A 13,580-nucleotide genomic window follows, 5' to 3' on the forward strand; every position below is an offset into this window, starting at 1 on the left:
ATATATATATATACACACACATAGGATCTCTATCTAAAGCTTATTCGAAAATGGTCTTTTTATTCACTGTAAAAAAGTTTTTCTTAATTTTTTGAAACAATGAGACATAAAATTTGATATCATAATATGAAATTTGTCTGAATATGATTTCTGATATTCGTTTTTAAGAAATCATTGAGCAAAGTAAATAAAGTCGCTATTTTTTTGACCAACAATAGTAGCGAAGGCGAGAGGCATTTTATATTGTATAAAAAAATTTATATAAATACATAACATTTATGGAATATCTTATATAAAAGTGAAATAAATGTTCATAAAAATTTTCATAATGGTGAGCACTAATGTGAGCACTCATTATACTCATTATATAGTGAACACAATTGCAATTGGAGAACGTCCTTAAGAAAGTGTAATGCAATTCAGTTTTTATCTAAGATTATTTTTGATAATTCTTTGAATAACTGAGGCTACCGTACGGTTCTTTTTAATTGCTACTTTGCATATCTTTAACAAAAAAAGTATAATGTAAGAATAATTGTAAGTTTTTATATGCAAGAAATAAGAGAAAATCATAAATCTTTATAAATGTTATTCATCACGATAAATAATAGATTATATTTATCGTAGCATCATGCTACAAGTAATGTTAGACATTAAGTTATTACTTGTGCCTTGTTATAAATTTCGTTCGGATTGATCTATGAAATGTATCATTAAATAATGTATCAATCTGTGTAATCAGTGTATTGTTCAGTGTACTAATATATGAGTACATAAACGCATATCAATGTTAAGATATAAAAAAATTATTGACAAAGATTTTATTAAATACTTATTATAAATGATATAATTATTATAATATAATTATTTATCTGTATCTTACAAAATGTCGTCAAATGTTTTCTTAATGTTTTCTTAATAATTGAATTGTAATAGTTACCAATTAAAAATGTATTTTATGTAGATGTATTCATCTACTTATTTTTAAGTAAGCAAGAACTTCAGAGAAAGGTGTATAAAATATATATTAGCAAAACATTAACAATGATCAAAATTTTATGGAATAAATTATATAAGCATTTCAAAATAATTTCTCTATTTGAGAGGCTAAACTGTTAAAACAATGCAACATAAGTACTAGTACACCCTTGCAAATATGAATTTATTTCCTTAAGTTACTAGAGCAGCTTTCGCTTGTTTCCTAATGTCATCTGCAAGCTTCTTTATTTCTTCGTTATTTGCATGCATTTGTTGACTCTCTTTCTTTAAGATGCATTCCAACTGCTTTAACTGCTGTTTGGTACTCAAATAAGTTTTCACTTGTTTGTATATATCATCAGTGTTATTAACACTTGTTGAATTGTAAGACTCTTTCATGTATAACTCACCTGAAATTACATTCGTAAGAATATAATCTATCAATTCATTTAAACAATCGTTCTGTGATTAAATACAAGAAAAATTAAACGCGAGTTTTTCCAGATGTTACTTGCTATGCTTTACAAGAGAAGATTTAATTAAAATGAGTGACAGTATAACAATTTTTAATCATAAATATTGCAAATGTTTACTTGCGATTTTAAACGCTACGTCGTCTACCATAGCTTTATCGAGGTCTTCCAACATATGTTCATGGCTTGGCATGTGAGGCCTCTCTGGCAAGCTATTTTTCTTATTAGTGAACATCATCAAAATAATTAAGATATAAGGATCAAAATATCAGTTTTATCCTTTATATTCACCGCGTTAAATATTGTCTTGTTCAGAAATGAAGATTGTAAATTTATCTCCTCTAACTAAACTGTTTCTGTCAATACGGAATCAACATCCACGATTCAGACGTTGCTCTTCTCGTTGCGTTGCATTTTATTTAACTGATGTTGAACCTGTTACACCTTTTCCTTTTTCTCCTTTTCTTTCTAATATCTAAATATACGCCTATTTCATTTCAAGTGCAGAAAGTGTAACGTAGTGTAACTACAAATAACCTCTTGTTGATCCTGAAGATCTTTGTTAGCTTGACTGTGACGAAAAAGAATTTAGTGCCAGATATAGAATACAAATCAAAAACAATTCTGTATTTAGCAAAGAAAATACGAAAATCTACATAAAAACGTATGTAATCAGTTAATAATCTTTATCGATTATTGGAAAATATTATATATTTACTTACATCTTATCCATATGGTATGTCCACATATCATTTTGCATATTGATTGTTTTATTGAATTAATTTTTTTTATTAGATGCCATCCGTAACATTAAAAGATGTGGATCAAGCAAAATTTGTTAAGGCCTTTGCAGCCTTTCTGAAAAAGTGAGTAAGGAAATATAAATAGAATGTAACCTGTAAATAAAATAACAAGTAGAATATTTAAAATGTAATCTACCTCTTGTGATTATATCTAACATAAAGTTTTATTATTTAAAATTTATGTTTTTTTATATTTCTTTTTTTCTTTATAATAGTAAAAATTTTCCATTTTATATATTGAAGTTTTTTTAGCAATAAACATGTAACACAAAGCACCAAGATATGCAATTCGAACTTCATAAAATTTTAGAACTGGTAAGATGCGAGTGCCAGAATGGGTGGATATTGTGAAGACAGCCAAATTCAAAGAGCTGGCACCCTATGACCCTGACTGGTACTATATTAGATGTGCAGCCTTGGTGCGTCATATTTATATTCGTAGTCCTGTTGGAGTTGGTGCAGTCACAAAGATCTTTGGTGGACGCAAACGTAACGGCACTCATCCCAGCCACTTCTGTCGATCAGCAGGCAGTGTCGCGAGAAAAGCACTTCAGAGCCTGGAGCAGTTGAAACTTATCGAGAAGGCACCTCTCGGTGGACGTAAACTGACCAGTCAGGGACGCAGGGACTTGGATCGTATTGCTGCACAAGTTAAAGCTAAGAGCAAAAAGCAGCTTAAGCTTCAAGATGCAATTGTAATTTAATATCCTTCTTCTATAATAAAATAAAAAACGTAAAATCTCAGTTCTTTTCATTAGATATACCCTGCATATAATTTTGATAAAATTTATTGAATAATCTTCAAGAATATTATTGAAAATAAAAAATTTGTCGGATGCCTTATCTGCATAAAAATAAAATTGCAGGAAAATCGGATTTAGGAAAAAACTGTGTTATCACAGTACAAATATAAAATGCGTAGACTTATTTAAAATAATGTAATCATTCATATATATTTGCATTCACACATGAGAAAAATTTCGTTTTGATGATTTCATGCATTGGAACGTGTTAAATGTTTATTATTATTACAAATTACAAATTGATGTAAAGTATTACAGGACAATGATCGCTGCCGTAAACATCCTTCCTTATAATATTATCGCACACTTTATTTTTAATCCGTTCTGATATCAAGAAGTAATCTAGTCGCCTGTATATAAAAAATTTTAATCAATGATATAAGATAAGTATAACATAATTATATAACATAGTTTTTACATATATATATTATAATTAGATGAAAGTAATAATGCTAATAAAAATAATTTACCATCCAATGTTCTTACTACGTGCATTGGCAAAATACGACCAAAATGTATATGCACCCTCTGTTTCAGGATACAATGATCTAAATGTATCTATAAACCCGGCAGCTAAGAAATCAGTCATATCATCTCGTTCTTCTTCAGTAAATCCAGCATTGTTAGTATTTGTTTTGGGATTTTTTAAATCTGGAAATCAATGATAACAAATTAACATTTCTATTGTTTCATTCACATACTAATCTAATATTGATATTTTATATTTAAAAAATTAAAATTAAATGTCTAATATTAATAACATTACGCAATAATAAAGAGATTCATTTCGTTTCAATATTGATACTATACCAATTTCTTGATGAGCTACATTCATGTCACCGCATATAATAACAGGTTTCTTTTGATCTAATTCTTTAATATGTTTTTTGAATAATTTATTCCACTCCAATCGTTTTGGTAATGTCACCAACTTCTGTCCAGCATTTGGCACATCTGTTACATTATATTCTAGTTAGTAAATATCAAACATTATTTTTGATGAAATTACAAATATTTCAGAAGAAATAAAATTATTTAATTTAAAAAAATTAATTATTAAAATGTTTACACATTACATAGTATATTGAATTGTACATGTATTTTGATTTTTGTAATAATATAATTGGAGTTTATTTTAAGAGAATTAAGTAACTTTCTCTTACAAACGTTGATCACGAAAAATTCTGGGAACTCCACCGTGATAATTCTACCCTCGGTATCAAAGGTAGAATCATTTAAACCATATTTCACAGAAATCGGTTTTTCTTTGCTGAACAAAGCAACTCCACAATAACCTGGTTTCTTACCTATTGAAGCATACTTATTAATTATATGATTTATTTGTGTGTGTGTATGTGTATTTTTAGTGTGTTTTTCTTGAAATATATCTTACTGTCAAGAAAATAGTGATGATATCCTGGCAATTTGACTTCGTCTGGCATTTTACCCTTGTCACATTTTGTTTCTTGCAAAGCAATTATATCTGCATCTTCTTTGATAATATAGTCGAGTCCATGTTTCTGATTAAATATAAATAGAAGAATCATTATAAGTATGATACATTAAGAAAATATACTTGTTGACATAATGTATAAATACCTTAATTACAGCCCTGATCCCAGAGACATTCCATGTACAGATCTTCAGATTATGCTTCTTTCCTTCCTGATTTGACTTTGTACATCCAAAATCTATTTCATCCAAATTTGTGTCTGTCTTATTTTTCATTTGCTTGGGTTCATTTTTCACCTTCTTTGAGGTAGATGAATCATCAGTGCTTTTTGATGCCTTTGAATCAATTTTTGTCCTCTTTGGAGCAGGTTCATCATTTGTATCATTTACACGCTTTTTATTTGAAATTCCATTTTCATTTAATTTTTGTGTTTTCTTACCGGGTTTAGCTTTGGGAGAATCAGCCTAATTTCAAGGGAAACTGATAAATAGTCTAGTAATTTTTTTATTTATTAATATAAAAAGTTATGGAAATAAGTATAATTATCTGATGAATAGTTAATAAATAGAAAATTTTTTGTAAATAATATGATAATTATATCATGATTTTCATACAAAAGGATACTTCAATGGATACTTTAATGAGTGTATAATTAAAGAATTAATAATTAAAGAAAAAATATTAAATACATTTGCTTATTTAGTACATAAGTTAATTTTGCATGCATATATTTACCTTTGGTTTTGAACTTTGTTTTCGTGGCATGCTGAAACTTTGCTGTTTGTGAAGAGAGAATACTGTGCAAGATATAAACAGTATTAATGTCTAATGGTTAGCAAGTTGTATCAATGCTTCTAAATAATCTTTCAACTTAATAACATCGATACTGCAAGTGGAAGACACTGGAAATGTATTTTCGTTTCAATTATTTGTAATAATGTTAAAAATGCCGGTACGATTTGTCTTTGTTTGTATGATTGAAAGTTTAACTTTCAAAATTCTCAACCTCATCGACGAGTATAATAAACGTAAAATTGCTACTGCGTCATAACTAACATTACAGTTATTAAAGAGATTTCATTATCTGCTCTTAATCGATAAATACATAGCCTAGTCGTAGCGTCTAACGGTTCAACCGACTCCTCCGAATCTCGGCCCAGCCTCCACTTACAACCTCAGTGATCGCGTCGATCGCGATTAAAAGAACGATGCCGACTTTAATTTATGATACCTTTTTTTTACAGACCTGAATAATATCCGTACGCGTAACCGGAAGGGACGCAATGACACGACACAGCCTATGCAACTTCAAATTTAGTGCCATTCAGCACTATGTTGGTGTACAGGGGTCCAAATCCAAACCGTTCAATCTTTCCTCCCTTGGGAAACAATTTTCAGCGCCACTGTACGTATTTTGTTGACTACTTTTTGATTCGGAAGATGAAAAGAAATATTATGTTATATAGGTAATATCGCTTTTTTTATTAGTATTCGTATTTCTTTGTGTGTATGTAAGCAACATTATTAAAAAAAGCGAATATATATATATAATGCAAAATATTATTTTTTTGTTATCTAATATATTTTTTCTATATTTTATTTTATATTTAGATTTTTTAAATTAATTATTTAATAAAATGATTAATTTGCCTGTATGATTTAGACGAGTGTCAAGATGTTGACTTTGCAGATATTATTTTGCTGCATCAGTGCTATATGAGAATCTCATATGTATTACTATCCTACAATTTCTTATCTAACAGATAAATTCAAATACTGAAGATAGCATTTCTACAATTGAGCAGATTGAATGATAGAAGTACTTATAACTTTTTTTATAATAGCATATATTTCCACAGAAATTGAGATATTATTGTCGAATTGCCTTTTCAGAAAAGATCATTCAAATAATTATTTCAGAATTATTGCAGTAGTATAACGTACGATTATCTAACATGTTAATTTTTGTTTTATATAAAACATACATACGCAAGATGTTTCTTCTTCATTTAAAATATCTTCGTTGTTTTTGATGCTACGAAAAAATATCATAAGATCAAAATTTTTTTGAAACTTCAAGATTTACCTCCACTTTTTAAAATGGAATTGTATAATTTTTTTACATAATGTGATTCCTCTAATTATTCTTAAATTATTTTAAATGATCAAATTATAGGAAATACCTGTATATCTATGTTATGTGTGTGTGTGTGTGTGTGTGTGTGTGTATATTTATATATACATTTCATTTGCTATAATATAGCTACGAAAAATATTTAACTCAATCTTATTAACAATATCTTTATGAAAAGCAAAACAAATTGATTTACTGAAGAATGAAGAAATAAAATTGGGCCTTTTCAAAATATCAGTAAATTCGCTCCAGCCAATATGTTTCAATATGATGCAGAATAATTACATAAGAATATTTCCGGGCCTAGATTTGTAATATTTTCAGTAATAGTTTATTGTATATAAATCAGGTATATATATAAAATAAACTTATAAAGATTGTATACACTTAAATTACGCGGCATCGCTGTCGGTCAGAAACGCCAGACCCTTCATTCACGACAACAGCGGTCTTGGGTATTCTCGAAGAGAGACTTTGGCGTTGTATCGCAAGGCAATCACAACGGTGGAACCGTGACACAAAATAGGATGCACGAAACGTTGCTTAAAAAGGAATGTATCTTAACGTGAATTAAACATCCTAGAATCCTCGATATCACTCCGTGATATCATGCCATTGACGATATTGAGAAGCTGTATCGTTAAAAACGCAAGATAATACCAATGATACTGCAAAATCGAATCATTTGCAATGATTGAATCCAGAGAATTTCTAGATCGATCATGATCTAGAATAATCAAGATTTTCAAGGTTCCTGATATATTTACTGTAACTATATTTAATTAAATTATAACATCTCACGTGAGAAAAATGTACATAATTAAATCTAAAATATAAATCATATGGTACAAATTGCGCAAATTTCTATTGTCGCTAATCGCCGCTAAAATTTATATGACCGTCCGAATGTTTCGATCCTCGAGATCTTATCGTTACTCTGAGACTGCTTTTTCTCGAATTATGAATAAGATCTGTCGATTGTTCGTATAATTGTTGTAAAACAAAGCACTTGTACAGGCACGTTCAGTGTAAGTACTAATATCAATAGCCTCGCGTAACAAACACTTCAACGTTGTACGTTTGCAATTATGTAGTAGAAAAGTTTTCAAGGCTAATTAACAGTCAGAAAAATCGACACAATATACAGTATGGAGTATATACATATGTACGCACATTTCGTATACAATCTATAAACACAATCCTCTTTTTTCTCTCTTTCACACATAATACGAGGCACATGCTGTGATATAATCTAGATCTGTCCACTTTCTCTAACGTGATCCAAATCTTCATTTCTCAGGTTCATCAGGATGCTCTGTCTTAATATGATGGGCAAATGTATACTGCGTCGTGAAGCGTTTCTTGCAATACGGGCACTGATATGGCATTACGGGGTGTGCAGATCTTAAATGAGCCACGGCTAATTCTCTCAACACGAACGGTGATTGGCATACACCGCATCGATACCTAAAAATAAATGCGCCGCATAGAGAATTAGATTTTCCAGAATAAGACAAACAATTTTTCAAAGCTCAAACTATATCACGTTACCCGTTACTAGTTTTAATGAGAGTCCGTTTAAGAGGCGGAGGTGTACCCTGCTCGTTAATTTCAACTTTTGGCTCGATAGGAGATACATATTCCAAGGTTTCCGGACGCAATTTTGGCATCGGTTCGTCGTCTGCTTCGACTTTAATTTCGTGTGTCTGCGTCTAGAATGTAATGTAGTCACACAATATAGATCGTCACTGGACATGTAGTTGAAGTCGTGCGGTATATCATTTGTTACGTACTGTACTGCCGCGCATGTACTCGGCGTGCATTTTCATGTGAGCGTTTCGTGACTGCGAGCTTGCGAAAGTCGCGTCACATTTGGAGCACTTGTGTGTCTTATTGCCAACATGAAGCGACGTTTTTAGCCGAGACTTCTTTTCAGCGACTTTCTTTTCAAGTTGTGCTGTATCCCTGCATACATGAGCGAGCAGCGATACTTCTTTGAAAAAGATTTTATTACACTTTGCACAGTGATAGGTTTTAGCCACCGTGTGTATTTTTTGCGCCTTATCCACTAATGATTTGTTGTAAACAGCGGATGTGTACAGTGAGGCATTATCGAGTGTTTGACGTTTATGACTAGCCTATTAATCAAGAGATAATTCGTGTTTAAAGAAATGCAATGAACGGATAACGATATGTAACAATCTTGCCGGAAAATTTACCTCGTGCTTCAATAACTGCGATTGTTCCTTAAATGATTTTTTACATATGTTACACGTATAATTCTTATGAGACTCTGAGTGTGTCTGAAGATGCGTTAACATTGTCGTGTGATCACTGAACCATTGTGAGCAAATGCCACATCTCGCCACGTTTTTATTTCCACCAGAAATGCGTTTCGTTACAGATTCGTCATCTACTGGGACATCATTCTTTTCCATTATCTATGAATAAAAAGGATAATAATTAAAATCAGGAATTAAAGAGAAATATTCTGATTCAAAATCCAGTCTGTATATTTTTCCTGTCAAAGTAGTTTTGCTACTTTGAACAATCCTACATTCTATTTGCATTTATAATTAATATTATATCTTGTATGTATGTATATATTTGTAGGATTTTAAAAAATTAGGGAATAATATCAAATATAATTTTATTGTAACTATATATTGTAAAAGGCATTTAAATGAAAAAATATTATTTCATTGTGACAACAATGAAGTATGCAGAAATAAATCCAAACATTTCCAAGATGATAAATACGAATCCAAATCACTTTGTTATGAGCCAAGTAAACGATAATTCATAATCAGAGAAAAAGATTTCAAACCTCGGAATAAGATTTCTTGATACTGCGAGATTTAGCTTCTCTTGCTTCTCTTGCTTCCCTCTCAGCATTTAAGGCTTCTTCTTGCTCGACTGCTGACAAAATTGGTGACATCATTGGCTGTTCATTATGCTCAGCTATTCTATGCCCAGCTAAGCGTATGAAAAGTCCGAATGATCGACCGCAAATGTCACATTTATGCTTTTTCGGTTCATGAGTGCGCATGTGATTCGATAATGCGCTCTGCTGAGTGCAAATCTGCAATAATAAACAATACAAAAATCAATAAAGGATGTGAAGAATTTTTATAAAAACGTAAATGTGACTTCATACTTTCCCGCAAGTGGGACACTTGAGAGATCTTTCACAGTACTGTTCATCTCGTTTAATTTCTCTAATTCGTTCTGGTATCTTTGTAACCATAAATTCTGAAGATGGTAACTTCTGAGACATCACCGAGTTTGTTTGGTGTAACTGAACGTGTTTTTGATAAGATTCTACTGTAGGGAAGAATCTAAAAACAAATACACACAATATATATTTAAAAAATTTAGAAAGAAACAATTTAGAGACGAACATGTTTCTTGATGTCGCAAATTACCTATTGCATAATGAACACCGTGTATTACTTCCATCAGTCAATTCAGCTAAATGATCGCGCAGTCTATGTTGCTTCAGCATTTCCCATCTTACGAACTGCCGGTCACACTGATCACAGTCATTCAAGTTTTCCGTAAAATCCATCTTGACCTTCAAATGACTATTAGCTTCGTGTTTGGCTAAGATTTCGACAGATTCGAAGGACGCGGAGCACTTTCTACAAGTATATACACGCGGGCAGTGTAATTGCATATGCGTCATTAGACTGTCCTTTGTTCTGGAAATTACAAATTTTTGTCACCAAATGAATCCACAGTGATCTCGAAAATGTTATAGAAATATGCGGCGAGTATATGGTACTCACTTGTAGTAACTATTGCAGGGTGCACACCACCATTCGGAAGTTAACTTCGTTCCAGGTTGTAATTTCTGGTGATTATTCATTGTCAAATTACCAGTTAACACTTGTTCCAGAATACTAGTTCGTTTTTCTTCTTTCTTGGATTGACAGTTTGATTTAGGAGCTTTTGCTCCTTCCATATCAGGTATAAGAACAGATTCCACTTTTGTCTGTATATCTATATCAAACATCTCTGACAGTTTACGCTTCTTATTCAATGGTTCGCAAGTGGCGGTTTCGGCATTGAAAATTGGATCTGTATTCATCTCCTTGATCTCTACCTCGCAAGGTAATTCAGACAAAGTTTCCATGCAGGTATTCTGAAAATGATCCTGATTGACTTGATTAATCGGTGTCACTGGGTCATCAAAGGGCATGATGATTGATAAAGGAACCAATGGCGGTGGAGCTCTAGATTTTTCCTTGCAGAGTTGAACCTAGCATTGGAAATGGCAACGGTTAGAAAGCAATTTCTCTTTATATTTACTATGTTGCTATTTTTTTAAGAGACATAATCGACAAGTGTCATTCTATCTTTATTATTGAATGTCAAGGATGGAACGACTTTCGTTAATTATATCTCCTAAAAGAAGTCATTAATAAGAAATTTGCGATTATGTTTCCTAAGACAGATTATTTATTCAAACAAACCTGACACGGATCCGACGAATTCATCATCGCGTCGAGAAATATCTGAGCAGACTCCATCTGTTCACACTTGAGCAACACAGCATGCATACTCCTGTAGACATTTATGCAAAACTCTCTGAACTGATACACATCGTCCAGTCTAGCTGCGCAAAACTGACAGATCTGCTTCGGCAATGGATCGGTCTTGTATACAAGTACAGGCAAGCAAGCGCGCAGCTTCTGCACCACCCTACGTTGCAGACCCTCGTCGCCAAAGATCGGCAGCATCTCATTCCTCTCTTCCGAGCACAGCCGACAGACCTTGTCCCACATGACCCTGTCTGCAGCCATTGCTGGGTAGAGATTCGTGTCCATCATGGGGAGGAAATGCGTTCTCGACCTGTCGCTCGCCCGTAGTCAAGACCCAAGATACTGTGATCCGTGAATTAGGTTAGCCGACGAACCGCACCATGCGCGACGCTGGCACGGTCGGGACGCGTTGGCGCAGGCATACCCTGCCGACAGTGCCGACGTTCGCGTAGATGGTTCGATAATACTGGGAATTCGGGGAAGACACAAGGAAACGCGCACCTGTTCCGAAGGAAACGACTTCGCTTTCACCTTCCTCTTCACTTCGCGCGCAGAGAACTCTCAGTCTTCGGTGAACGCACGAAATTGCGAACCGGTTCCCCGTTCGCTCGCCGTTCACCGATGTCCCTCGAACATCCCGCCCCGGAAGTAGGCAAAGTCCTGCAAACTGCAAAGTCGTTGTAGCGCTCTCGAGGCCGTTTGCATCAGTGCTCGCCATGCGCCATGCGGACGCCAAGTCGCCAACTCTACAACTCTTCAGCAACTCTTCTCAAATCTTCTCCGCTACTTCCACTCGTTTCCCTCCCTATTCTTCCTTCTCTCTCTTTCTTCTCTCGTCACCGCTTAGGCTTCAATTACTCCGAACCTACTCGAATCAGTCGAATCAGAGAACAGAGCCGCGCGGAGCGAGACCTGGCCTTGCCTGGCCTGGCAGGACGCAGGACCACGCGGCGGAGCTGGGAGGAGTGAGTGAGAAAGCACAGCCAGACTCGGTTAAATGGGACGCTTCGATCTTACAACGGCCGTTTTGGGCTCGTGACGTCAACCGCGATGATCGAGACGAGACAGAATCCTCGTGCGATTTCCTCGAATTGGCCTCTATAACCCAAGAATGCGACCTTCATCTGTCTTCTTCCGGAATTGTGGCACTTCCGGATTTGTATTTATTTATCTTCCTTACAGACCACTCTCAAGATTTCGTTTCGTCATTAAAATTTTCTCAGGGCTGTGTTCAGATTTCTATCCAAGTGCCATTCAGGCATCATTTTATCCTTGTTGTTCATCGAATGTGAATTGAACAAAGGATAAAGTGATACCTGAGGAGCACTTGGATGAGACTTTGAACGCATTTCAGCGTATGGAATTTGTCTGGGAAATTTAAAGATCTTTTAGTTCGATTTTTTCATTTAACTCTATTCTTTTCAGCTGAACTTTTTGCATGGTTCATCTTTCCTTTTTCTTCACATGTTGGAGAAAAAAAAGAAAAGATGAATAGTGCAAGAGTTCAGCTAAAAGGAATAGACTTCAGTATGGCGTAATTCAGTAAGGTTTCAAGGGATAGAAAAAGATACTGTATACTTTTATACTATTCTCTTTTATAATCTTCTCTATTTTTAATAAAATTTATTGCACTGTTGATCGAACTTTTTTTAGTGTGAACTTTATTTCTTTTAACATAACGGACTAATAATAAAAGCGAGTGGACTGCTTAAAATTGCAGTGATTTACAGTATCTGTCGAATATTTGTTGTACAAAACGACATAACTTCGACGAAGGTACATAATACTTTTCTGACATATTTCATTACTTCTGTTATATTTTCATAGTTAAATCTGATACTCACAAATCGCGCAAATATCATATAAAAAAAGAAATTAATTCGTAAAAAAATTTAAGAAATTAACTACTAAAACTGTATCACTAATTGTTTATATAACTAACACATAATATAGTATATAAATATATATAACTAGAGTATAATTATGTTCTTTTGTTCAATAAACAACAGATTCTTGCATAAGCCCTTGCTAAAGTAGTAAAATGAATTTGTTATATTATCCCAGCGGTTTAGCGTCAAATAGTAACTTCAATAATATTGTCTTAAAATAAATGTTATCATTTAAGAAATTCATTACTTTCGCTGTAATAATAGCAACACAAAATACGACGAAAATTAATCGATTTATCGAGCTAGTGTATCTAATAATTTGACGTTACTGCATATTGTATATGCAACTTGCACGCTTTCCAAAATACGCGCTTGCATATAAAAAAATAAATCCGCTGTGTCATCCGAGCCGATTTTTTTTGCTTTATATCAGATACATACGAGTATACATAGAATTTATAATATAAATTTATAATAATATTATGTAAAGATATATTTATATA

The 13,580-nt window shown here is 33.1% G+C and overlaps 4 protein-coding genes across 5 annotated transcripts; 1 reads left to right on the top strand and 3 right to left on the bottom strand.

Moving 5' to 3' along the window:
• Positions 1 to 1,153: 1,153 nt before the first annotated feature.
• On the bottom strand, positions 1,154 to 1,924 carry LOC108685732. Its single transcript, XM_018190686.1, has 2 exons — positions 1,572 to 1,924; positions 1,154 to 1,388 (listed from the first exon to the last, which is right to left on the bottom strand). The coding sequence occupies exons 1-2, from the start codon at positions 1,687 to 1,689 to the stop codon at positions 1,171 to 1,173; spliced, it is 336 nt and encodes a 111-aa protein (XP_018046175.1). The 5' UTR covers positions 1,690 to 1,924; the 3' UTR covers positions 1,154 to 1,170.
• A 13-nt stretch (positions 1,925 to 1,937) lies between these two features.
• LOC108685574 (40S ribosomal protein S19-like) lies at positions 1,938 to 6,071 on the top strand. Its single transcript, XM_018190424.1, has 5 exons — positions 1,938 to 2,115; positions 2,247 to 2,317; positions 2,565 to 2,949; positions 3,595 to 3,679; positions 5,755 to 6,071. The coding sequence occupies exons 2-4, from the start codon at positions 2,247 to 2,249 to the stop codon at positions 3,607 to 3,609; spliced, it is 471 nt and encodes a 156-aa protein (XP_018045913.1). The 5' UTR covers positions 1,938 to 2,115; the 3' UTR covers positions 3,610 to 3,679; positions 5,755 to 6,071.
• LOC108685571 (exodeoxyribonuclease) lies at positions 3,179 to 5,850 on the bottom strand. 2 transcript variants are annotated; one of them, XM_018190422.1, is made up of 9 exons: positions 5,757 to 5,850; positions 5,246 to 5,307; positions 4,950 to 4,974; positions 4,657 to 4,866; positions 4,451 to 4,577; positions 4,221 to 4,364; positions 3,868 to 4,011; positions 3,528 to 3,708; positions 3,179 to 3,407 (listed from the first exon to the last, which is right to left on the bottom strand). In XM_018190422.1, exons 1-9 carry the CDS (start codon positions 5,832 to 5,834, stop codon positions 3,290 to 3,292), a joined length of 1,089 nt encoding a protein of 362 aa, XP_018045911.1. In that variant the 5' UTR covers positions 5,835 to 5,850; the 3' UTR covers positions 3,179 to 3,289. The 2 variants fall into 2 exon arrangements, with proteins under 2 accessions (XP_018045911.1, XP_018045912.1); XM_018190423.1 differs by having other exon boundaries at positions 4,657 to 4,974; positions 5,246 to 5,412; positions 5,757 to 5,821.
• An 823-nt stretch (positions 6,072 to 6,894) lies between the features above and the next one.
• On the bottom strand, positions 6,895 to 11,498 carry LOC108685593 (zinc finger protein Xfin-like). Its single transcript, XM_018190453.1, has 9 exons — positions 11,120 to 11,498; positions 10,433 to 10,905; positions 10,070 to 10,345; positions 9,802 to 9,982; positions 9,472 to 9,726; positions 8,864 to 9,085; positions 8,438 to 8,782; positions 8,196 to 8,356; positions 6,895 to 8,111 (listed from the first exon to the last, which is right to left on the bottom strand). Exons 1-9 carry the CDS (start codon positions 11,474 to 11,476, stop codon positions 7,934 to 7,936), a joined length of 2,448 nt encoding a protein of 815 aa, XP_018045942.1. The 5' UTR covers positions 11,477 to 11,498; the 3' UTR covers positions 6,895 to 7,933.
• Between the last annotated feature and the right edge of the window lie 2,082 nt (positions 11,499 to 13,580).

This window comes from Atta colombica, unplaced genomic scaffold, assembly GCF_001594045.1.
Source record: "Atta colombica isolate Treedump-2 unplaced genomic scaffold, Acol1.0 scaffold155, whole genome shotgun sequence".
Classification (NCBI taxonomy): Eukaryota; Metazoa; Arthropoda; class Insecta; order Hymenoptera; family Formicidae; genus Atta; species Atta colombica.